General features: G+C 35.4%; 1 protein-coding gene and 1 long non-coding RNA gene across 5 annotated transcripts in view; one reads left to right on the forward strand and one right to left on the reverse strand.

Annotated features, from left to right (window-relative positions):
* Positions 1 to 26,673, forward strand: part of LOC102749095 (uncharacterized) — a 476,674-nt gene that overhangs the window by 302,828 nt on the left and 147,173 nt on the right. The gene's annotated exons all lie outside the window — the stretch shown is intronic.
* Positions 1 to 26,673, reverse strand: part of ADAM10 (ADAM metallopeptidase domain 10) — a 136,343-nt gene that overhangs the window by 74,098 nt on the left and 35,572 nt on the right. For 3 of the 4 annotated variants that reach the window (XM_081831165.1, XM_081831166.1, XM_081831167.1), the window contains exons 2-4: positions 24,713 to 24,863; positions 4,671 to 4,789; positions 2,035 to 2,193 (exon numbers count right to left, since the gene is read on the reverse strand). In XM_081831165.1, coding sequence (XP_081687291.1) covers positions 2,035 to 2,193; positions 4,671 to 4,789; positions 24,713 to 24,863 — 429 coding nt within the window. The remainder of the gene's footprint in view (positions 1 to 2,034; positions 2,194 to 4,670; positions 4,790 to 24,712; positions 24,864 to 26,673) is intronic. The other variant, XM_031031060.2, reaches the window with a different exon arrangement.

A 26,673-nucleotide genomic window follows, 5' to 3' on the forward strand; every position in this document is an offset into this window, starting at 1 on the left:
TGAATGGAGCACTGGGTGTTATACGCAAACAATGAATCATGGAACGCTACATCAAAAACTAATGATGTAATGTATGCTGATTAAAATAACATAATAAAATTTAAAAAAAAAAGTAAGTTATCTATCCATCCTCTAGAAGAGGGAGGGGTAAGCAAACTACAGCCTGCTGAACAACTCAGTTGTTTGGTTTACCGTTCAAGCGAAGGAAAGTTTTTACATTTTCAAATGGATGGGAAAAAATTACAAACAAAATCACTCTAAACATTACTATTTTTAAGCTATTATTAAGTAAATAATAATAACAACAAGAAAAGGCCTCCTTAGCATGAACATTTTTTTTAATGAACATACATTTTAATTGGACAAGTAAAAAATAAGAGCTGAAATCAATGGTAAAGTTAAATGCCAAAAGGAATAGAAAACTCAGTCACATCCAATGTCATTGATCCTCCAAGCTAACTCATCATCTTTGAGGGAAGAGAAAGGCTGACATAAAGGAAGATATTTGGAAGTTACTGTAAGATGGAAAGTGAAAAAATGCAATTACAGGACAGGAAGAAATAAAAATGCAAAAAAGGAGCAGAATATGTTTAACTTACTTACAAGTAGATAGGAGAAGGAAGGAAATGAGAGAGAAGATGTAATAATAGAAATCATAAAAGGCAGAACGAACACAGTATAGGGTGCTTATGGGAAGTATAAATCAGCAAAGGATAAAGTCTGATTATAATACAAATAAAAACAGGAGTTCAAAATCTGTCCATTACTCTCCTCCTCTCCCTCCTTTCCCATAAGGCCTTGTTTGATTTTGAGAAAACATTATAAGGAAAATGTTTCAAGATTTTATTAAGTGTCTATAAAGAGTCTGCTCCAGAGATTAAATAATTGCAATGTTAAAGGAGCAAAAGAAACAGAAACCACATTTGGAGAACTTACACACCCTGACAGGAAAGGTAAACCTGCAAGAAGATTAAATTACTAAAAAAATTACAAAGTAACATACAAATCAAGTAGATAGTAATTCTGTTGACAGAAAGAAAGGAAGGCAAAGGAATTCATATTCCAGCTTGTTAAGAAGGACTATAGCATGAGCTTGAGAAAAATCTGAAACACCAGGAGGGGAAACTGGAAAAGGAATCACACAGGGATGAATAAAAATAAAGGCAAGGAGCATTAAAAATATGTATATATAGATAGATGGTTAGGCTTTCCAGTACATTATTAGGAGTGAGAATGAAATTACTGACAATAAATTTCTGGCTGTAGAACAGAAAATGAAGCCAGAAGGAAGGAGCCAAGTTAGGAAAATAGGCAAAAATGAGAGACTAGTCTAATTATAGTCAAAAATAAAATATGAGTATTCAAGAGGCATTATAAATTAGAGGAATGTATTTCTGTGGTATTTCAGTAAAGCATTCTCATGACTGGATGACTGTGAATACATGGACAATGGTAAAATTAAACGGTGAAGTCTAAGTACATTTTCTACCCTTTAAAACACAGAAAAAGAACTCTCCCAACAAATTACCATCATATAAAAACCAGGATAGAGGACAAAATCCATCATGATAAACCTGGAGTCTTAGCAAGCTGAAGTAAAATCATTATTTCAAGATTCCAAAAAGAAATACTTGAAGGATTTAGAATTACAAAAATATCTAAAATATTTCTTAAATACTACATAATAGTACACAAATACCCACCCTGAAATTTACATTAGAAGGAAAGCCACACACACAAAGGCATTATAGCATTAAATGACTGGCTGATATCAGAATATAGAATTTCCAATTCAATCAGAGTTGGTTGACTCATAGTTCAAATAGAATTGGTTATATCATATCAACAAAGTAGGACTGGCATGGACTGACAAGGAAATTACCTCTTTATATAGGTCTACTATTTGTTAAATTGAGACTTTGGCTGTGAAACTATTTTCTAGCCTGATTAATAGCTTAGGAAAGAAAACAACTCAGGCTTCGTATGTCTCCACTTACTTTTAACTATTTATATGCCTTTAATTTAAGTACTTACTAATATCATCTTCATGATAAATGACAGAATGAAAGGGCAGAGTTCGGTCTTTAATATATCTCTCTGCTGGCTCAACATAAAACGTGCCACCACGAGTCTGGATGAATCCTTCAAATCTTCCATCAATAACAGACCCATGGCTAAAACTTCCTTCTTCACCTATTAATGAAAGCAACAAACACTTGAAAAATTAATTTGCATGTAAATGTTAAATTCATTCTCCTTTAAAAAGCCATTCTATTTTAAAAACCTGAATACAAATTTATTAGGGAAATTAATTTTCACATAAAATATATCAAGAGGAATTTGAGACGTGAACAGCAACTAGTACTTAGTTAAAATCTATACAATTACTAGATAACAACAGTGAGAAATAGAACATCTGTCTCATTGACAATCATATTCCCAGCATCTAAGCACAGTACCTGGCAAGAATTCAATAGTCATTCAATAAATAACTGTTAAATTAACTTAAGCTCAGAAAGAGGCAAGCAGATCCACTGATAAAATATGCACTTCCAAAATAAAGATATTAAAGTATCTTTTGAGGAGTGCCTGGGTGGCTCAGTCGGTTAAGCGTCTGACTCTTGATCTCAGCTCAGGTCTTGATCTCAGGGTCACAAGTTCAAGCCCCGCATTTAAAAAAAAAAAAAGAGAGAGAGAAGAAAGAAAAGAAAGTATCTTCTGAGGTTTTGCTCTAATTACCATAAGTAAAAAAGTTCTTTTCCCACCTAAAAAAAAAAAAGTTCTTTTCCCACCTGATATAATTTGCATGAAACTTTTGGCTTCCTTTTTTTTTTTTTAAAGATTTATTTATTTATTTGAGAGAGCGAGAATGAGAGAGAGTACATGAGAGGGGGGAGGGTCAGAGGGAGAAGCAGGCTCCTCGCTGAGCAGGGAGCCCGATGCGGGACTCGACCCCGGAACTCCAGGATCATGACCTGAGCCGAAGGCAGTTGCTTAACCAACTGAGCCACTCAGGCGCCCTGGCTTCCTTTTTTTATAAATACATTTTTTAAATAAGAAAGTACCAATTATTTCAGAAGTAGTTTGAACAAAAGCATACCAACAATCCTTCTTAAGATATTGGATTTGTAATACTGTCCCATCAATTATAGTTCCCTAGTGAAAGAAAATACAGGGAAAAAAGGGTATTTTGAGATATTTGCAAAGAAAAGCTGAGCGCCAACCATCAAATGACATAAAGAAGTGGAAAGTAGGAGGATGGTACGTTAAAAGTTAAATTTACCTGTTAAAATTTTCTCATTAAAATAAGTATCAGGCTTTCCACAATTTCTAAATTATAGATTAACATTAATTAATTGACTGAATTAACTAAGGACTGATGCTAAGAACCCAAGACACTGGTATTTTAAATGACATGATTTCTATCTACAAACTCATTTAGTCTTGTACTTTTCTTGACCATCGCCTAGCAAAGAAGGGCAGACACTACAAAGTTATCTGCCCAAAAAGATAAATGATCAAAGGAATAATGGTTCAGGGGACGCCTGGGTGGCTCAGTCGTTGGGCGTCTGCCTTCGGCTCAGGTCATGATCCCAGGGTCCTGGGATCGAGCCCCGCATCGGGCTTCCTGCTCCGCGGGAAGCCTGCTTCTCCCTCTCCCACTCTCCCTGCTTGTGTTCCCTCTCTCGCTGTGTCTCTCTCTGTCAAATAAATAAATAAAAATCTTTAAAAAAAAAAAAAAAAAGGAATAATGGTTCAATATTAAAAGCCTAGACTGACGGAAAAACACTTTCCTTTGTTTACAAAACTACAAGAGTACATAAGACTTTTTATTTATTAATGCCTCATTTATCTGGCATAATAAAAAATTAGAAACATTTTTAAACAATTTTCCATAATGTTATGATTTTGAGTGGAAATCTCTCTAATATGTAGAAATTTAACTTTCAGTTAACTTTGTCTTAATAACTGAGAATCATCTTCAGTATTTATTAACATACAGTTATAACAATATTTCGACCCTCTCTAGTACCTCCAGAAGACTGACTGTTCTTTCCACACTACTAAACTGTCAAATGTAACTTTCTCTTGGGTTAAGTGTGCTCCCCATCCCCCCAGTATCTTCTTAATCAGTTGTAGTAAGGGAACATTTGTTAGAATTGTGAACACAGCAAATAGATTCTGAGGCAGGAAGGCCCTGAAAGGATTTTTTTATGAATGACTTTGTCACATTATTTTTGGCTGTTAAGATGATCTTTATAGTTTCCCTTTAAGTTTCTTCTCTCTTCTTATAAAACACAGGTAATGTTTTGCTTGAAAGATCAGAAAATTAGTCATTAAAAACTTTTTAAAAAGGAGCAGAGTGGCGCAGCGGAAGCGTGCTGGGCCCATAAAAACTTTTTAAAAAATTAACAGTTTGTAGGTATTGAGAGAATCAAAACTACATATCTTTCAAAAGCCAGGCACTGTATAATCAAATATTAAATATACAAATAGAGAGAGGTCCAAGGGCTACTGTATTCTTCAAAGACTGTTATCCTTCGTGATATATTTAAATCTCCTCGGGATTTCTCCCACCTCTCTGAAATATATGCCTATAGCTCAAAATACATGCATTTCTTTGTGTAGAAAAAAACTAAAGAAAGGAATTCTTCTAAGATTCAACTTACCATAAATATGTCCAGTGTAAATATGAGAGGTATCATAATCAAGTACTTCATTTGATGTTTCTACTTTAAATTCATCACTGAAAAGGGATGTATCCCTCTTCATTCGTAGGTTGAAATGTCTGCAAAACAGGGTGGAAAAGGGAAAAAATGAAATTAAAAGGATCCCAATTTTAAACTTTTTTTTTAATTAAAAAGTCTGCAAAATATAAACTGTTTCACACCATTTGTCTACTTGGAAATACACTTTACAAGATTTTTCTTATAAAAATTACGCTCCAAAATTCAACCTAGTAGCTGCGATACAAATCTAAATTATATGTAATTAAACGGTAACTGTCTAAGATACATTAAAAATTAAATGCCGATAGGCTGATTCGTATATGGGGTAAAACAAGTTAATTCCAACAGCAACTAAGTTGCTTGGACATAAAAACAAGCTTCTTGACCCAATTACTATTATTCACCACTACCTGTCTTCCCTCTTTAGTAATTCTGCAGCTTTGCCATTTTCCCCTACTTTTCACAACTTAAACAAGACATTTAAAAAGTGGCATCTATATTAATGACTCTCCTTCAGAAAAGCAAGTATGCATGTTCTTTTACGTATACATACACACACATCCCCTTTCAACTCCTGTATGTTTTCCCTATGGCTTCTAATTCTTCTAATTATCATTAGACCATCCTCAATTTGAGAAGCCAAAGACTGGGCACCTGGGTGGCTCAGTCATTAAGCATCTGCCTTCAGCTCAGGTCATGATCCCAGGGTCCCTGCTCGACGGAAAGCCTGTTTCTCCCACTCCCCCTACTTGTGTTTGCTCTCTCATTGTCTCTCTCTCTGTCAAAATAAATAAAAATATTTTTAAAAAAAAGAGAGCGAGAGAGAAGCCAAAAGACCATGATATTAGCTGAAATCATACTCATTCTCAACAGTCCTCTATAAAGGAAAGAGAAAGACCAAAATATTGAGATGAAATTAAATAAAGAATCTAGGGTTTGAATCAAACTATGAATCAAATCTTATGCCTAAAATCTACTAGCCCAGGATTCCGATCTGTTAAATAAAGACAATACATTCTGTCTTGTAAAACCCTTGTAAGAATTACAGCTTATAACGCATGTAAAGTCATTAACACAGCACCTGGCACAGAGGAGCTGCAAAATAAATGGCAACTAATTAGCTATCATTACTAAACTCTTAAAAGTAGATCAAGTCTCTTTTATAATTGTCATAAAAGTCTCACACCGCACAATTTCTCCTCAATGAATCTGAACCTAAGTGTTCAAATAGCAACCCCCAAATGTTAGTAGGATGTAGAGTAACTGAACTGTCACACATTGCTGGTAGAGTATAAAATGGTGCAATCACTTTGGAAAACTGACAGTTTTTTTTAAGTTAAACATATAAAAACCCTATGACCCACAATTCTACCCCAAGAGAAATCAAAATATAAAAAGTAAGTCCACAAAAACAAATTGGACACAAATGTCCATTGCAATTTCATTCAAAATATACAAAAATTGGAAATCAGTTTTTCAGTCAATATCAACAAGTAGAGATAAAAAGACTGTGGCTTATTCATACAATGGTAAACTACTCAGCAATAAAAAATGTCAAACTACTAAAAATATGTACTTTTGTGAAGACACAAAAGAATATATATATTGTATAATTCCATAGATATGTAATTCTAGAATAGGCAATGACCTATCTACAGTGACAGAAAGATTGGTGGTTGCCTGGGGTGAAGAGAGACTAAGAGCAAAGGGAGATGAAGGAACTTTTTTGCTATGAGGGACATGTTCTATATCTTGATTTGAATGGCAGTTACACAAATATATACACTTGTCAAAACCTAACTCATACTACACACTTGAAATGAGTACAGTTGACCTTTCAACAACACAGATCGGAAGTGCATGGGTCCACTTACCCATGGATTTTTTTCCCCATAAATACAGTGCAGTACTGTTTTCTTAGTAACATTTTTTCTCTAGCTTACTTTAAGAATACAGTATATAATACATAAGACATACAAAGTATGTGTTCATCAACTGTTTATATAATCAATAAGGCCTCCAGTCAACAGGAGTAGTTGAGTTTTGGAGGAGTCAAAAGTTGTACATGGATTTTTGACTGCATCAAGGGGTTGGTGCCCCTAACTCCCACATTGTTCAAGGGCCAACTGTATATTATTTTATGTAAATTATACTTTGTGCTCACTTCAGCAGCACATATACTAAAAAAATATATAAATTATACTTCAATAAAGTTTATCTTAAAGGAAAAAAACTCATTTTTCAAGTAAATAAGGGTCAATAGGGTATACTCATTAGCTTCAGAAAGTTGTGTCCCTTTTTCAAATTTTTCTATTTTCTATTTTCCTTTTAACTTCATGTCAATCTTGGCACTCTTTTATTTTGAGGCTGTATTCATTTTCTACTTGCCTAAAACTCTCACCAAAAAACTCCTAAAGCGTCCCAGGTGCTGTGACAAGGACTCTAGACTAGGAAAAGGATTCTTAGGGCCTTAAGTTTTCCATCTCCTGGCAGAAGTAATCAAAAAGTCAAACATATCTTCTAAACGGGAATTCCGCAAAGTTAAAAATAACTACCCTGAACAAACAGGAATCCTGCCTGAATTCTTACTGCACATCCCGTCTTTTCATAAAATTTCTTTTGCTAACTAACAGGAAATTCTTGATCATATATGCAGGTATAAATAAATACATTATTTTTTAAAGGATCACAATATTTTGAAAAATCATTAACTTATCATTATATATACTTTTAACTACCTGTACAAATACTATCTGAAAAAGAGCATCTTCACTAAACAGACTAAAACACTAAATGTCCAAGGGCTTAGTATATTTATCATCCAAGATTTATTATTCAGCAAAACTGTTATACCCTATAACCATTATAAGCAAGAGTATACTCTATATGCAAAAAAGGGGAGTATAAGCTTCAGAAAGACATTTAAACTCAGTAATCTATCCTACACTCCCTACCCCCACAAAAATAGCTTTACATCACTTAAAATGTTTAAGCACATAGGAACCCTAGAGGGAAGTTATAACAGAAAGAATTTAAAAACACTTGAAGTAGGTCCCTTCCAACCCTGATACTGACAGCATAAGAAAATCATCTCACATGTACAAAACGTTATTCTCCGTACTGATTTAAATTGGACTGAACTATATATAAAATCAGTTCTCAATTATCCATGCACAATCAAGTAGCAGTATAGATAATAAAACAAAAAATCAAACTTAGATCATACCCCCCAAATGCACTGCTTTTATTAACATTAATTTGCATCTAAAACATGTATCAACAGAAGAGGGAATGGAACGACAGTGAGCCTGAAAGGCAGGTAAATGGTAGAAAGAAGCCAGATTGAATTCAAGTCTGTCACAATGTATGAATCATATGTTATTTTGCCATAATAAAAATAAATAAGTAAATTTTAAAAATGATTGTATCATTTTTAAATGATTCAAAAGAGCTGGAGTCAAAAGAGCTGGATTGAATCATTTTAAAAATGATTCAAAAGAGCTGGAGTATAAAAAAAATTGTGTGGCCAGAGATATCCTTCTTAGCGATAAAAGCTCCAAGAGAACCAATTGAGATAGTGACATTGTGATCATAATGAGATTAAATAAAACATTCTTCCCAAATGTATATAGGTTTATGATTTTCACAGCATTTTTACCTATGTTACTACATATTATCCTCAGAGTAACGCTGCAAAGGAGGTATGATGAATATTTTTATCAAAGGGTATGACTCAAAGTCACAAGACTAGAATTAGGACTAGAACTCCAGTATTTGGTTGCTGCAAGTTGCTCTGTCTACCATAACACAAATGCATCTCAAGCATGTGATTTAAAAAGTCAAGCTAATACATGGGCGCCTGGGTGGCTCAGTCGTTAAGCGTCTGCCTTCGGCTCAGGTCATGATCCCAGGGGCCTGGGATCGAGTCCCACATCGGGCTCCCTGCTCGGCGGGAAGCCTGCTTCTCCCCCTCCCACTCCCCCTGCTTGTGTTCCTGCTCTCGCTATCTCTCTCTCTGTCAAATAAATAAATAAAATCTTTAAAAAAAAAAAAAAAGTCAAGCTAATACACGCTGAGTGCTGTAGTAGTCTTAATATAATATTATCAGTCTCCGCAAACAAGTCATCTTTTAAAATCTGAACAAATGCAAATAAAGAGATAAAAATATAACCTTATTTAATTTTCAGTAAAAATTTTATAATACCACCATAAGAAATTTTCTTTATTAATGGTTAAGCCACTTTCAAGAAAAAGGCTAACCTCTGTCTTCTTTTACAATGTTTCTTTAAGTTTAATTTTATTATTATTATTATTATTACTATATACCACACTGTCATCAAAGATAAACTTTATATTTTCTTTGGCATGGAAGATGCTCTGTTAAAGAACATTACTTGCACTTGGAATGCTTTTCTACTCTTAGATTTAACCACTATATTGATTCTACTGATCAACAGTATTTTGTCTCTCATCTTGATTATAGTATTTCTACTGCAATGCTTTCTTGTTTTCCTCAGTGGCACTACAGTAAAGCTGTAAAGAATGGAGTGAAATTATAGGAGGGCAAAATCAGTTAACAAATGACAGTAATTTGAAAAAACATACCAAACAGATTCCAATTCTCTAGCTTCACTGCTTTGAAGATCTAGTTGTACCATATGGTAGTAACAGCTGGTTTTCCTTTCTAGGCTTTAGAAAAGCACTCTACATCTAAACCAAACAAACAGTAGAGGTACCTGAACCACCTTTGCTGCAGAACAACAAAATAAATTTTGTTTAGGATATGACTCTATAAAATTTCTGGAACGTCACGTACCCTCTACATCTTTATATAAATAAGTACCTTTCCTGTATATTACAACAGTTAGAACAGTAAAAATACAGAGTAAAAAGAAGTTGCCTTTGTCCATACAGTTGCTATTTTGGCTAATGAGAGTATGGCTCTGATTCTCAGAAGAAAACGATAAAGGGTACATCCCTTGAACTGAAGTCATATTAGAACAAAAGCCTCAACTAATTAAGTACCTTGGTAACACAGGGAAGAACCCTGACAGCAAAAGCCTTGCTTAAAAGTACATCAGTGTAATCCAGTCCCAAAGACCAAGACTGTCATTAAAAACAGAGGTCTATCATGTCTAAATGGAACAGGTCTATGGCAGACCTGGCTCAATGACTCCTAGAAATAAAACTGTACTACTTAACAGGATATCCCTGATGTCTCTAGATGTTATCTCTTAACACTCACTTTATTCTTTTATTTTTTAAAGATTTTTTTTATTTATTTGACAGAGAGAGAGACAAAGAGAGAGCGAACACAAGCAAGGAGAGTGGGAGAGGGAGAAACAGGCTTCCCACCGAGCAGGGAGCCCGATGTGGGGCTCAATCCTAGGACCCTGGGATCGTGACCTGAGCCGAAGGCAGACGCTTAACAACTGAGCCACCCAGGTGCCCCAACATTCACTTTATTCTTAATAAAGATCCTTGAGTCTCCATCCAAATTATTTTTTAAGACAAGCTGCCAACATTTAATACCATACTACTATGAGTCATATATCTAGTTTACTTCCACTAGCACAATTTTTGAAACAGAAAAATCCTTTTTTCAAATGATCTTTTAAAAGCCAATATATATATTTTTAAAGGATAAAATGAACGGGTTGGTAGAAAGGGAAAGGGCACAGTCCGCCCACGGGCACCCCACTGGGCAGTACCTGAGGCAACCACCCCAGAAATTCTAGGGCTATACAGTTTGAAAGACCTATTTCCAGGCTTAACTATTGTCCCCAAGGTAAATTACTTTAAACAAGCAAAAACACGTATGTGAGAATCCTCAGTGAAGATAAAAATAAAACTAAAACCTGAGCTAAAATGAGTAACTTTATCCTGTGTAAGAAGACAAACAGATCATTAGTTTAAGTCTTTCCCATAAAAGGAGAGCCAAGGGGAAGAATCTGCCATAATGGCATCATTACAGAACACAAGATTACATGTATTTTACGTTACTTGAGAATAAACAGATTTATCTATTAGAGAGGGGAAAAAAAGGTTTCTGTAAACACCTTCTGACTTTATGCAACTATGTTAACTAAACAACTGGCAAACAAAACTACTGAATATAGACATACCTCATTGTTTTTTATTATCTCTACACTCAACATGAGGCCTGAACTTACAACCCCGAGATCAAGACTCTCCATACTCCATACTCCAACTGACTAAGCCAGCCAGGAGCCCGCAGGCAAACCTCATTTGATTATACTTCACTTTATTATGCTTTGCAAATAGGGTGGTTTTTTATTTTACAAATTGAAGGTCTGTAGCAGCCCTGTATCCAACAAGTCTACTGGTGCTATTTTTCTAACAGCTTTTGCTCACTTCCTATCTCAGTGTCACATTTTGGCAATTCTCACAGTAGTTCTAACTTTTTCATTATTATTATATTTGTTATGGTGATCTGTGGTTAGTGATTACAACTTGCTAAATGCTCAGATGATGCATTTAGCATTTTTTTTAAGATTTTATTTATTTATTTGACACAGAGAGAGAGAGAGCGAGAGCAGGAACACAAGCAGGGGGAGTGAGAGAGGGAGAAGCAGGACCCCCGCCAAGCAGGGAGCCCGATGTGGGACTCAATCCCAGGACCCTGGGATCATGACCCGAGCCAAAGGCAGATGCCCAACGACTGAGCCACCCAGGCGCCCTGCATTTAGCATTTTTTAACAAAGTATTTTTTAATTAAGGTATATACATTTTTTTTTTACATACAATTCTATTGCACATTGAACAGACTATGGTATAGTATAAACATAACTTTTTTATGCACTTGGAAACCAAAAAGTTAATTTGACTTGCTTTATTGCAATATGTGCTTTACTGCAGTGGTCCGGAACCAAACCTGCAATATCTCCAAAGTATACCTCTATAAAACACTAAAACAATGATAGGATTTAAGAGTTATTCAATATTTAATATAAATCAAACATACAAAATCGTAAAAATCACCTAAATTTATTAATTTCACAGATCAGATAAGGCTGATTTGACCTAGATCACACAAATAAAATCAGAGCTTGAATCGGAACCAAACTCTCAAACATTAATTCAAAAAGATATATGCACCCCATGTTTACTTAAGTATTTACAATAGCCAAGATACGGAAACAACCCAAGTGTTCACTGATGGACGAATAGATAAAGATGATGTGGTATATCTATGCGATGGAATACTACTTAGCCATAAAAAAGAAGGAAATCTTGCCATCTGTAACAACATGGATGAAACTTGATGGTATTTTGCTAAGTGAAATAAGTAAGAGAAAGACAAATACCATATGATTTCACTTACATGTGGAATCTAAAAAATAAAACAAAGCAAAAACAAACTCATAGATACAGAGAACAGACTGGTGGTTACCAGAAGAGAAGGGAGTTGGGAGGTGGGTAAAAGGGATCAACTGTATGGTGATGGACAATAACTAGACTAAGGGTGGTGATTACTTCTAGTATATACAAATACCGAATCATAATGTTGTACACCTAAAACTTATATAATGTTATATACCAATTTTACCTCAAAATCAATCAATAAATAACAAATTAAAAAATAGGGGAGAAGAGCAGAAGATAAGGTAAGAGAACAGAATCTAGCATAGAGAAGGGATTCCAAAACCTTTGCTGAATTAATGAAGACTTGTCTGGGCAGCTAGCAGGTTATTCCTCATGTGGCAAACACTCTAAAACATCTCTATGACCATATCCCTTCAAACTACAACATTCCCTATTCCCTTTTTGGGGCAAAGTGAAGAAGGGAATTTGCCCCTCTGCATTCAATCTCAATATTTCAGATCTCTCTCTCTCTCTTTTTTTAAAATTTATTTATTTGAGAGAGCGTGCGCACACAAGTAGGAGGGGCAGAGGGAAAGGAAAAGAGAATCCCAAGCGGACTCCTCACTTAGCACAGAGCCCAATGCAGGGCTTGATCTCACAACCCCAAGATCACAACCTGAGTCAAAACCAAGAGTTGGAGGCTTAACCAACTGTCCCACCCAGGCGCCCCTCAGATCTCTCTTTTTTTAAAGATAAAACCTATCATTATCTCTTCCCTATGCTCCTCAATTATTCCACTCCTATCCACATTTTCGTTCCCCTTTTAACTATCCAGATCCAGAGAGGCCTGAGGATCCAAACCCCTCCTCCAAGCTCTACTCCCAGGCTCCACCCATCCAACTGTGGCTTCAAGTATATCACGTTTTCTTCCCCATGGTGAGTACTATACTCAGTTCTTATCCTAAGTCTCCCTCCCACTTAAGATAAAGTTTCTGATGAAGAAGAGGTACTGCTGCTCTGCTACAGCAAAACATTTGACAGCTTTTTGATTTGCCTCGCTGATTATCCCAACTTCCAGAAGAAAAAGAACACAATGATAAGAATTTCTACTCTACACTTAATACTAATAACTATGATTAACTGGATGATTAAATGACAAGAACTTAGGAAGAAGATACCACCATCGGGGCGCCTCGGTGGTTCAGTGAGTAGAGCCTCTGACTCTTGATTTCGGCTCAGGGCATGATCTCAGGATTGTGGGACTGGGCTCCACGCTCAGCAGGGAGTCTGCTTGACATTGTCTATCTCCATCTCCTTCTGCCCCTCCCCGCTGAACTTGTGCATGCTCTAATAAATAAATCAATCTTAAAAAAAAAGATACCACCTTCATCTTATCACTTTATAGTTACTAAAAAGAAAAAACAGCATATGATAGCAAAGGTTTCAATACAGCAGATTCTTAAATGTTCACAGAAAGCACAGGTAAAATTTCCTATTTGGGGACTTGAAACACATAGAAGTGAAGCTGAATGACCATGTCTCAAAAACATCATCCAATATTACATTGGACAAAGTGATCTCTAAAGTCTCTCAAGATTTAGAATGTGAAAGGCTCACTCAGTTTGACAAGTGGGAAGAAGCTATTTGTAAAACTGAAATGTTAGAAGACTTTGGGAGTCACGTACATGGTCCAAACAGTTTTACTATGGACCAAAAACAAAAACAAAAAAACAATGAATACTGCTCATAACACAACTATTTGTCCCATACCACCATTTCTAAGATTCTTGATATGCTAGACTTGGTGTTCATACATAGTTTGCTGCTTCAGCATTATTCTCCCAGAAATGACAGTTTTGGAACTTAACTAATACAAAGTGATTATAATTTAAGATTTCAGAAATGCATACAAATTAACAATTAAATTAATTAATGTGTTTGTGCATCATACTTTTTTTTTTTACGATTTTATTTCTTTATTTGACAGAGACACAGTGAGAGAGGGAACACAAGCAGGGGGAGTGGGAGAGGGAGAAGCAGGCTTCCCGCCAAGCAGGAAGCCTGATGTGGGGCTCGATCCCAGGACCCTGGAACCATGACCTGAGCCGAAGGCAGACGCTTAACGACTGAGCCACCCAGGCACCCCGTGCTTCAAACATTTAAGTAAAAATTAGCCATGCTATGCTAAAAAGATAACTAGTGTCCTTGTAATCAATCACCACAGAATTAGTAGAGATGGTTAGTCAAAGATATTGGCCAATAGGCGCTTTTAACCAAAATGCCTAAAAACATATTGGCTATTTTCATGAATCATTAGAAATTCACACCAAAAAAAGTTATCTTGTTACCCTATTTATATGTGACTATGAAGTATCCAAATCTGGACTACCCTGTGCAATTATATCCAGCAAGATCATCAAAACTAGAGAAACTCAAAGGGTAAATAACATAGATTAGAAATATTGCTAATGTTCAGCATAACAAAAGCAAGAAGCAGCAACTCACTGTTCCCCTCCTTGAAACATTGTTTCCCTTGGCTTCTAGGATACCACACTCTCAGGTTTTCTGCTTTTCTTACCACTCATCAGGCTTTGCTTCCCCCCCACCAACCTTAAATTGTTGGCATTTAGCAGAGTTCTCTCCTAGGCCCTCCTCATGAATTTCACAGAACATGTCCAAAACTGAACTTAACGATTTCTCCTCAAATTTATAGCTGTTCCAATACTCCTTATCTAAATAAGTGGACCCAGTAGCCACTCAGTTGCTCAAACCAGAAAACAGTCCTCTTATAACTCCTTCTTTTATACCTAACTACGTATCAACCAAGTCCAATAAATTCTACTTTAAAATATCTTAAATCGGGGCGCCTGGGTGGCTCAGTTGGTTAAGTGACTGCCTTTGGCTCAGGTCATGATCCTGGAGTCCCCGGATCAAGCCCCACTTCGGGCTCCCTGCTCAGCAGGGAGTCTGCTTCTCCCTCTGACCCTCCTCCCTCTCATTCTCTCTCTCAAATAAATAAATAAAATCTTAAAAAATAAATAAATAAATAAAATATCTTAAATCTACTCACTCTCCTTCATCACCTCTAATACCAACTTAATCCAGGCTACCATCTCCCATGAGGACTAGTGCAACAGTCTCAAAGCATTTAGTTTAACTCCCTTCCAAACTGTTCTTCATATGCAGCCAGACTGAACTTTTTAAAACTTATACAGTCACTTATCATTAAAAACCTTCCAAGGCAGGGGCGCCTGGGTGGCTCAGTTGGTTAAGTGTCTGCCTTCGGCACAGGTCATGATCCCAGGGTCCTGGGATCGTGCCCCACATCGAGCCCCGCATCAAGCCCCTCACCAGGCTCCCTGCTCAGTGGGAAGCCTGCTTCTCCCTCTCCCACCCCCCTGCTTGTGTTCCCTCTCTCGCTGTGTCTCTGTCAAATAAATAAATAAAATCTTTAAAAAAAAAAAACCTTCCAAGGCTAAGTAAAAAATCATTACCATGACTTACATAAACTCTCAAAGATCTGGCTCTTACTTACATCTACAGCCTCATTTGGAACCAGACTCCTTCACATTTTAAGATCCCTCATATACCGAAATCCCTTCAATTCCATAAACACGCCACTTCTCATCTTAGTATCTTTGCACATGCTGTTTCCTCTGTCTAGAACACATTTCACTCCCTTCTTTGGCTAACCACCTCCTCTTCTGTCATCCTTCCAGGATCAGTTTAAATGCCATCTCCTAAGAGTGGCCTTCCCTAACCTCCAGACAAGATGGCATCCCCAATGCTCTCATAGCAATCTTCTGAACATTCCTTTCTTAATATTTATCACAGCTGTTATTCCTAATCCAACACCTGCCTTTCTCATGAATCCATGAACTCCTCACCAGCAAGGACCTGTCTGTTCAGTTAGTCTATTACTAGTGACTACTAAAGTGCCTGGAATACATTAGGTGCTTAAAATATGAAAGCGGACTCAGTAAATCACAGCATATTAAAACTACAGAAACATTTCTTGTAGCTCAAATAAATTTTAACAAAAAGAAATGCACAATGTATTTTTCATTCAATCCAGAGATTAAAATCCATTCAAATGAATCTGTGGTTTAGGGTTAAAAAAAAAAAAAAATACTGCTACATTACACAACTATATGTCCTATAACAACATATCTAAGATTCTAACGCTAGACTTTCAGTTTATATTTGATTTGTTGATTCAGCATTATTCTTCCCATACAGACTGTTTTAGAACTAGTTTGAAGTAGTTAAAAGATTTCAGAGACATACACAAATTAACAGCTTGATTTTATCCCTATGTGTAAGTATGAAAAATATTTATTAACCCTCCCCCCCAAAAAAATGTCAACCCAAAGAAGCAAAGACTTTTAAGAAGTTAAAAAAGAAGTTAGAAAGTTTTATGATACAACCAAGTGAGGAATCTCAATATTCAGCTTTTCAAAAAGAAACTATATATGTGATTACCAAAGAATTTTTAAACAGTTACCAGTTTTAAAGTAGCATACAACTATACAAGACTTCACTGATGCTTAATAAAACAATCCTAACAAGCATAAAACCAATAAACTAAACATACCCATTCAACAGTTATATAAAAGGATTTTCAAGTATAATGAAATAGGATAAGCATTTAAATAACTTTTAGTTATATAAAACCCTTGCTACACTTTTAAGAAACAGCACAACTGGGGCACCTGGGTGGCTCAGTCGGTTGAGCGACTGCCTTCGGCTCAGGTCATGATCCTGGAGTCCTGGGATCGAGCCCCACATCGGGCTTCCGGCTCGGCGGGGAGCCTGCTTCTCCCTCTGACCCTCCCCCCTCTCATGCTGTTTCTCTCTCGCTCGCTCTCTAATAAATAAATAAATAAAATCTTTAAAAAAAAAAAGAAACAGCACAACTTACATAGGGCTTAATCAATTGAATAACAGAAAAGAAAAAAAAAAAAAAAGGATGGCTATGAATCCAAATTAAATCTAAGTTGGAGAACTTATCTCATAAAAGACCCAACTGCACATGCAATATTTTAGTATGAAATATAATTTACAATTGAGGAAAATGAATGATGGGCTTTTCTACTACTAAAATACACGTAATTTCTGACATTTACTGTCTAGATCAACAACTTTAGAAACTCTGACATCAAAAGCCTGGTTTGTTTTTTTTGTTTGTTTGTTTGTTTGTTTCAAGATCTTATTTATTTATTTGAAGAGAGAGACATAGCCAGAGAGGGAACACAAGCAGGGGGAGTGGGACAGGGAGAAGCAGGCTTCCCGCGGAGCAGGGAGGCTGATGCGGGGCTCAATCCCAGGACCTGGGATCATGACCTGAGCTGAAGGCAGATGCTTAACGACTGAGCCACCCAGGTGCCCCTCAAAAGCCTGTTTTTGATGAACTTTAGAGGTGATGAGGTATCAAAAGAGTTAAAAACAGTCAGAAAAACACTTTTTTGGCAGAATTTTTATTTTATTTTTATTTTATTTTAAGTAGGCTCCATGCCCAATATGGGGCTTGAAGTTACAACCCTGAGATTAAGAATTGCATGCCTGGCACCCCAGAAAGGTACTTTTTATACTCTTACACTTCCATTCCCTTTTCCTCCCCTGAGCAGGAGGAAGCTCAGGTTTTGGGGGGGGGGGGGGTTGTTTTTTTTTTTAACACTCATTCCATCTCTTCCACATAAAGCCTAGCTTAGTGCTTAAAAACATGTAAAATAAAAACGGTATTTCAACTGAAATCATATCTAAGAGGCTAAACTCAGAGCAATCATCAGCTCTCAACTTAGCTTCTTAAATACAAAATTAACATGAATCCAACTCAGCTCGTTTTTCCTTATGATTCAAGAAATAATTCAAATAGCCAGTGTCTCTTCAGACTTTTAACATATTTGTTAGCTTTAAAAAAAATTGTTAGGCTTTTAATTTCTGTGTAAAGAGAAAACAGGCAAGAATAAAGAATATCACCTCCTAGGAAATCCACATCTGACACACAAAGCAGTGTGACATATAGCTTAATAATATATGCTAAAGAGTACTGTATCTCACATAAAGTAGGTACTAAATAAATACCCTTTTTCTTTATAAATTTTTGCTCCAACCTGCTCAAATTTTGCTGGGAAAGATTTCAGTGCCAACTCAGTATTTTTCAAAATTTTGTTTTTCCTCATGCATAACAATATTTTTATATAATTCAAATTTATTCTCTTGTTGTTCTTTACGAGCTGACATCTGTTTGGGCTCCCTGGATTCTTACCTCTGCTTCTCAAAGTGTGATGGTGTTTCCACAGAGTTAAAAGTGTCCTAGCTTTCTGCTACCTCACTCATGGTATGACAAAGATAAAACCAAGATACTTCCAGACTAACCCAAATCCAGTCAGGATCCATTAAAGGGAATATTTATGTCTTTTACAAATTCCTTGGGCCACCTTCTTGATACCCTCGTATATGAGCAGTAGGGAGAACTTAAGTTCTAAACTGCAAAAGAAATGTCAAATCAAATGTCTGACCATTTGTTTTGAAAAGTTTGTAAGCATACTATTAAAAGGCATTAGGAAGAATTATCTTGTCAAATAAGAAAAAAGAAACGTGTAAGTTCTCCAAAACATTATCTGGAACTTAAGAAAAAAAATCTGGTATCTTTCTATACTATATACAAACCATGTATTAGAAACAATTTTTGATTTATTATGTATGCAAATAATTAAACACAGAGGCAGAAAAAATAGTCTATTACTGACTACACAATGTTTTGACTTTTGTAAATTTAGTTACTTGAGTGTTATTAATATATTTTATAGAATTTTAAAGCAGGAAGGGGCCTAAAAATTATCGTGTCCAAAATTCAAGGTTTTACTGAGGAAACTGAGGCTCATAAGAAATCTCTAGATAACACATGTGAAGTTAGTAGAGAACTCCGTCTCTGAATTACCACTGTACTCCCTTTCTCTACCTAGTTTATGACTGTTTCAATACACTTATTATCCTTCCTATAAAATCACAAGTTTCTTTATTAAGTGGCTTTCCACTCAAATGAAAAGTTGGTAGATGTGAACCATCAAATCTATAAAAGCCTGTAAAGTTAGACAAGTGGTGAGAAGACCAGAAAATAAAGACGACTGTCCATAATTTGGAAAACAAGGTAAGAAGGAAAAGGTTCAAAAATACATATATACACAACAAGAAAAAACAGAATCTAATATAACAGTATATGCATACTTCCTACCAAAAAGATAAACTATATTATTTCAGAGTTCTCAGATATTCTTTCTACTTATTTTTCTTAAATACCACTATGAAGAAGTATTTCAGAAAATTTACAGTTCTATTAGGAAAAAGGAATAGTGGAATGATCCCTCATGCTTCTCTTCAATGATGGTTGCAACAAAAGGCATAAATTAAAAATACATATACAGGGCGCCTGGGTGGCTCAGTTGGTTAAGCGACTGCCTTCGGCTCAGGTCATGATCCTGGAGTCCCAGGATCGAGTCCCGCATCGGGCTCCCTGCTCAGCAGGGAGTCTGCTTCTCCCTCTGACCCTCCCCCCTTTCATGTGCTCTCTCTCTCTCTCTCTCATTCTCTCTCTCAAATAAATAAATAAAATCTTTAAAAAAAAATACATATACAACATCAGAATCTCACTGTGAGCTATACTAAAAATCACTACTAAACAAGCTTGCCATTCTTCTCAGGCTATACTAACTAATACTGTTGGATAAGTCCAAGAATACTTATTCTAAATTTTCATCTATTTCAATATAGGACTATCGTAATATTTCAGCATATTATATAAAACCCAGACTTGAACAATATAAAATTTACATTTTATGAAAGTCACACTAGCAAAATTCCTAATGAAACTGCAGTGCACTGGTAATGTACAAGCCTAAAACACAAGACCATAAAGCCAGGGACTGTAGGATAAAACATGTCTTTTACTAGTATCAAAGTAGAATAAGGGAAGGGAATAACAACGGACAGTCCCTGGCACACCACACACTTTCACATGAACAAGAGGACTGATAAAGAACAAATTTTCCACAAGTATTTTAAAAATCCTGCACCCCACAGTACAATAAATCTGCCTGCTACTTACTGATTAGGAACAATCGCTAAAAAGGGTGAGATATTCCAGACTGCACAATATTTAAGCTGAAAATCTATTTCTTAATATTTTAGTGTATTTTAATATCCATCAAATTAAAGATGCAATAAGCAACTGATACTTTACTTTTTCTGATTAAACTCTCTGGTAAGGGCCAGACCTAAACAAAAGTATTAATTATATACCTCCCCTTGTCAGAACTTTATGCTTATAAATGTTGTGTTCCCTTCATAATGCTTCATTCATTCATTCACTCATTCAAATAACTTAAATGACCACCATCTATATAAAAAAAGGTAAATACAACTTAGACTTTGCCCTTCAAGTTTGCAGGGAACAAAAGACATATGCATGTAAACAAAGTTATAATAAAATGTACTAAATGCTATAATTGATATACATATTGCTAAGTGAGCTTAAAGAAGCAATGCTCACTTAGGCATCCCATTTATCAGAACTTATCCAAGGGAAGCAATTTCTGAAATCAAGAAAACTGATTTCTAATTTCTCAGCAAAACTAAGAGTATCCTTTAACCTAGCACCTATTATCAAAATATTTTAATATCCTAATGAATATTACTGAAGTATGTTACAAAATACTTATCTTTCCTTAACAATCTTTCCTGTAGCACTGCCTCACATGACTTTTATTTTCAAACAACTTCAAACTTTATTTCAAGAGCAATGGTTTTTCATGGAATTCTTAAGAATGGACTGTGGGCTTAAAGAATCTCAACATTTCTTCATTTAACATTAATATCTGTAAACTTGGGATGTGATATACCCTTTCTTATTTAGGAAACTTGGAAGCCAGTTGGAAAGAAATTTGCTCATATACTTAAACATAAAACAAAGAGCACAAAGAATGACTTTAATACACACACACACACACACACACCCAGAGACTGTGCTAATATTCAGAAATGCAAGTCATAAATGTCCAACTAAACAGAATAAATATCTTTTCAAGTATTTTCCCTTTTTCTAAGTTAACTGCACAGTATTTATTATGTTCTGTACTTTATTAAAATATAGTGAGATCTGATTCTAGGGGATTAAGCCTTACCATACAATCAGGAGAAATAAACTCTACTTGATTATTTTTTAAAAGATGAAAAATAGATAACAAGTCTAGCCACAATGCACAAGGACAGCACACATTGGGGCACAAGTGCTTTTTTTTTTTTTTAAGACTTTATTAATTTATTTGACAGAGAGAGAGAGCACAAGCAGAGGGAGTGGTAAGCAGAGGAAGAGGGAGAAGCAGGCTCCCCCTGGAGCAGGGAGACTGATGCGGGGCTCGATCCCAGGACCACGTGAGCTGAAGGCAGATGCTTAACAACTGAGCCACCCAGGTGCCCAGGGCACAAATTCTGAGACAGCATGAATATACAAGTATAACCACTGAGACAATAAAGTACAATACCTCAATTTGGATCTATTCTAGAGAATGTAGTGTGTGTATATATAGTTGATTAAACAGATTTCTGTTAAAAGTACCTAAGATGACCACTTATACACCGCATGAAATTTCCTGGCTCCAGGTCCTTTGTTGAGAGAAATAAGTAAGAATAAGTTCTCCATCATCTGAATATCTATAGTATTTTACCTATAAAGCACCATATCACATTTTCCTCTTATAAAATGACTAACACACATCTTGCTGCCCTTATTAGATCTATGTTTGATTTGTTTCTACCACCCACAGCCTAAACTAAGTAACCTTTAACTAGCAGTCAATAAATAAGTTTTTGGATTAATAAACAACAGTATGCACACTCACATATGCTCACTCTCACTCACACACATAAATACACCAAAAGAAGACGGGGGAGCCTAGGAATTTAGTTTTGCCGCAAGTGCGATATTGGAATCACGTGACAGATAAAAATAAAAATCTATCATATAATAGAAATGTGGTATCCAAACCAAAGGCAGCCAGAATCTCAACTTTTCCTTCTGGTAGTTACACTATATTTGGAATATAGTATTAAACTTATTTTGAGGTGGTCACTAAAACCTTAGGAAGGCTTAATGATTGCTTATTATTTCATGGTACTAATAAAGAATGGGTAATTTAAAAATATCTGAAGATAAGGTTCATAGAAATTTATATGAATTGCTGCCACTAAAATTTTTATCCAGAAAATCAAACAGACCCTAAAATGAATCTTTTTACCTCCTTTATATCAAAGTAAGAGATTTTATAACTTATAAGTATTTTTTTCTACAATGGTCATTACTTTTAAATATGGAAAATAAGTTAATTTAAGTAATCCATTTATTTCCATGCATAAAACACTTTAAGCTTCATAGCATTTATTATCTGATTTTTCATCCCTTAATATCTTTCTTAAGTATCTGTACATCTGTACTTAAGCATAAGTACAAATAATAAACATTACTAAATAGTAGCCAGGATGCCTTCCTGTGAGGAACAAAAAATACAGTTCTAGAAAAATAAATATGAAATACACACATGAAAAGGAAGACAGAATGAATCAAATGCCAATGGTACATTTCACCTATTTAAAGGCTCCAAGAAAGGTGTAAGTAAATCTTTTTTTTTTTTTTTTTTTAAAGATTTTATTTATTTGAGAGAGAGAATGAGAGAGAGAGAGCACATGAGTGGGGGGGAGGATCAGAGGGAGAAGCAGACTCCCTGCCGAGCAGGGAGCCCGATGCGGGACTCGATCCAGGGACTCCAGGATCATGACCTGAGCCGAAGGCAGTCGCTTAACCAACTGAGCCACCCAGGCGCCCCAGTGTAAGTAAATCTTTAAAGAAGAACTTTAACAGTACATTAAAAGATAATCAAGATTTAAGATAAATGACACAGAAAACAAGCTGTTCATGGTATATTCAGCAATTAGATCATTCTGGATGAAAAAGACACTTAATGTTGGGAAACAGAATAAAGCTTAGAAAAATAGACTAGAATTAATTTAGAGAGAATCTTGAAAGCTAAGTTAAGAAATCTGGCTTACAATCATTAATTGAAGACTTTAGAGCAATAAGCTGACATGAAAAAGGAAGCATTTAAGGAAGAGTCATCTTGTAGAAGTCCACAGGATAGCTTTAATGATAAATGGAGTGGAAGCTGGGAAACCTATTAGGAGCTAAATAAATCAGGGTTACAGCAGTAGGAAAAGCACAAAAGGAATAGATTTACTAATTACAGCAAGCAAGGCAGAGTCTAACAAATAATACTCCCAAGATTTTGTATCTAAGTGTCCCTAACCCACAGAAAGAAAAAAAAATATGGGGTTTAAGTGAGCCAGGTCTGGCTCAAATCTATGCTGTGTAACTTTAAAGAAACCATTTAACTTCTCTGAGCCTTAGTTTTCTTGGATATAAAAAGATATTTACCTTGTTTGGGTTTTGAGAAGATTAAAATAAGAAAATGCATATAAAGCATCTATGCACCTGGGATACCCCAGGCACTAAATAAATGTGATTTTTACCTTTCTCCCTTGGGTCCCTGTTCTTTATCCCTTAACAGTTCTGAGAAATGAGCATACAATAGCTAATCTGTCTTCAAACTCATTTGAGAATTGATAAAAAATTGAGTTAGGGGCGCCTGGGTGGCTCAGTCACTTAAGCATCCAACTCTTGATGTCGACTCAGGTCATGATTTCAGGGTCCTGAAATCAAGCCCCATGTTGGGCTCCACACTGGGCGTGAAGCCTGTTTAAGATTCAGTTTCTCCCTCTCCCTCTGCCCCACCAAACTCCTGTGCACTCTCTAAATAAATAAATAAGTTAATGAGAAATAAAATGACTTAATGACATAAAACGAGCTACCTTCACTGTTGGCCCCCTAAGACAGATATATCGACCCCATAAATCATATAAAAAGTAGTGGGAAATTATAAAAAAGAATGTTCTTTAGGGGCACCTAGGTGGTGCCGTCATTGAGCATCCAACTCTTGGTTTCAGCTGAGGTCATGATCTCAGGGTCAGGAGATCAAGCCCTACGTCCCATCAGCTTGAGATTCTATCTCCCTCTCCCTCTGCTCCTCCTGCTTGTGTTCTCTCAATCTCTCTCTCTCTAAAATAAATAAATAGGGGCGCCTGGGTGGCTCAGTCGTTAAGCGTCTGCCTTCGGCTCAGGTCATGATCCCAGGGTCCTGGGATCGAGCCCCACATCGGGCTCCCTGCTCAGCAGAAGCCTGCTTCTCCCTCTCCCACTCCCCCTGCTTGTGTTCCCTCTCTTGTTGTGTCTCTCTCTGTCAAATAAATAAATAAAATCTTTAAAAATAAATAAATAAATAAATCTTTTTTAAAAATCCTCTAATAATACAACAGAGGACTGGATTCATAAATTTAAAAACATTTAAGTTTGACTGTTTCCTTAATATAAAAAGGGTAATCCTTTTTAAAAGAAAACATTTTTTTGCATATATACCAAATTCTAGTGTAGGCTGAATTTCCAAATGGGGACCTTTCCTTTAGAGAAGGAAAATTAATGGTATAAAATTTCTTCTTTTAACTTAGATTAAATATAGGAAAACTTCAGACTCAGCAAGAAATTTACTCACCTTCCATGGGCATGGAAATTTAGACGTAAAAACTGGTCCTCATGTGAAATTGCTCTTTTGGCACGCTGGTGTTTTTGGTGTAATGAATCCGGATCATAAGATAATCCTTCATAATGTCTAATGTATTTATTTAAAGGATTTCCATACTGACCTATAAAAAATAAACAGTTTGAATTAGTATCATCTTGATGGTCCATTCTAGTTCTAATATGATTCCATGATTATTCAAGTATCTACAAATACATATGAAACAACTGTCTCACTAATGTTAGTATTTTACTTTCACATACTTTTTTTTAAAAACTTATTGTAATGGGAATTTCACCCACACACAAAAGTTTGAATGTTAGCCATAGGTTTGTCTTTGATGTCTTTTATCAGGTTAAGTTTTCTATTAATACTCTGTTGATAAAAACTACCAGGAACAGATGCTGACTTTTGTCACCTGCTCTTTCTGCACCTAGTAAGTTGATTATATGGATTTTTTCTTTTTAGTTTATTATGATGAATTAAACTGACTGATTTTCTAATATTAAACCAACTCTGCATTACTGAATAAACCCTACCTGGTCACAGTGTATTATCTTTTACAGTCATGAGAGACATTGGTCTATAGTTTTCTTTTTTTGTACTATCTTTGCCAAGGTTTGATATTAGAGTAAAAGAGAAATTGAAAAAGTATACCCCTTTTTAAATTTTCTGGACACTTTTATATAGAATTGGTTATTAGTTCCTCCTTAAATGTTTGGTAGAGTTCACCAGTAAAGCCATCTTGGTCTAGAATTCTTTTTGTGAAAAGGAATTTAACAATAATTTCAATTTCATATATAGAAAAAGAGCTATTCAGGTTATACACTTCTTAAGTGAGCGGTAAGAATTTGTCCATTTCGCCTAAATTGTTAAAAGTTATAGAAATAAATTTATTCATAATATGCCCTTATATTTTTTTATATCTTTTGAATCTTCAGTGATGTCATCTCTCTCATTCCTGATATTGGTAATCTACAGCTTGTCTCTTTCATTCCTGATCAGGATGGCTAGAAATTTATTGATTTTATTGATCTTCTCAAAAAAAAAAAACCATTTTATTTCCTTTCATTTTCCCTCATTTTGTTTTCTATTTGTTGATTTTCACTTTGATCTTCATTATTTCTTTTCTGCTTACTTTGAGACTGTTCTTTGTTTCATAAAGTAATGCCAATGATTTAACACTTCACTTCTTCTCTAATCCAGATGTTTAGTGCTATAAATATCCCCTTAATACAGCATTAGCAGCATCCCACAGATTCTGTTACGTTGTGTTACCATTTTCATTCTATTCAACATACTTTCTAATTTCCTTTTTGATCCATGTCCTATTAGAAGTCTGTTACTTCTCATCTATCAGACACTTATTTTATAACCCAGAATATGATCTCTCTTTGCAAATATTTCATGGACACTTGAAAAGAATATGTATTCTGCTGTTAACAATGAATGTTCTAGAAATGTCAATCTCTGCTCTTATTGAGTATTCTATAAATGTCAACCAGGTCAAGTTGGTTACCGAGGTTGTTCAAGTCTTCAATATCCTTATTGATTTTCTATCTACCTATTATCAAGACAGGGGTATTGAAAGCTCTATGACTGTAATTTTTTTCTATTTCTCCTTGCAGTTGTTTGCTTCATTGATTTTTGAAGCTGTTATTACATGCATAAATGTTAATGACTATCATGCCTTTTGGTTTAAATAATCCTTTATCATTATCAAATGATCTTCTTTATTCTTTGTAATATTCTATGTCCTAAAATTTACTTTGATATTAATATGGCCATTACCCGAATATTATGCAGCCATCAAAAGGAATGAGATCTTGCCATTTGCAACGACGTGGATGGAACTGGAGGGTATTATGTTGAGTGAAATAAGTCAAACAGAGAAAGACATGTATCATATGATCTCACTGATATGAGGAATTCTT

The sequence above is a fragment of the Leptonychotes weddellii genome, chromosome 9 (genome assembly GCF_054177405.1).
Source record: "Leptonychotes weddellii isolate Sample4059 chromosome 9, ASM5417740v2, whole genome shotgun sequence".
Lineage (NCBI taxonomy): Eukaryota > Metazoa > Chordata > Mammalia > Carnivora > Phocidae > Leptonychotes > Leptonychotes weddellii.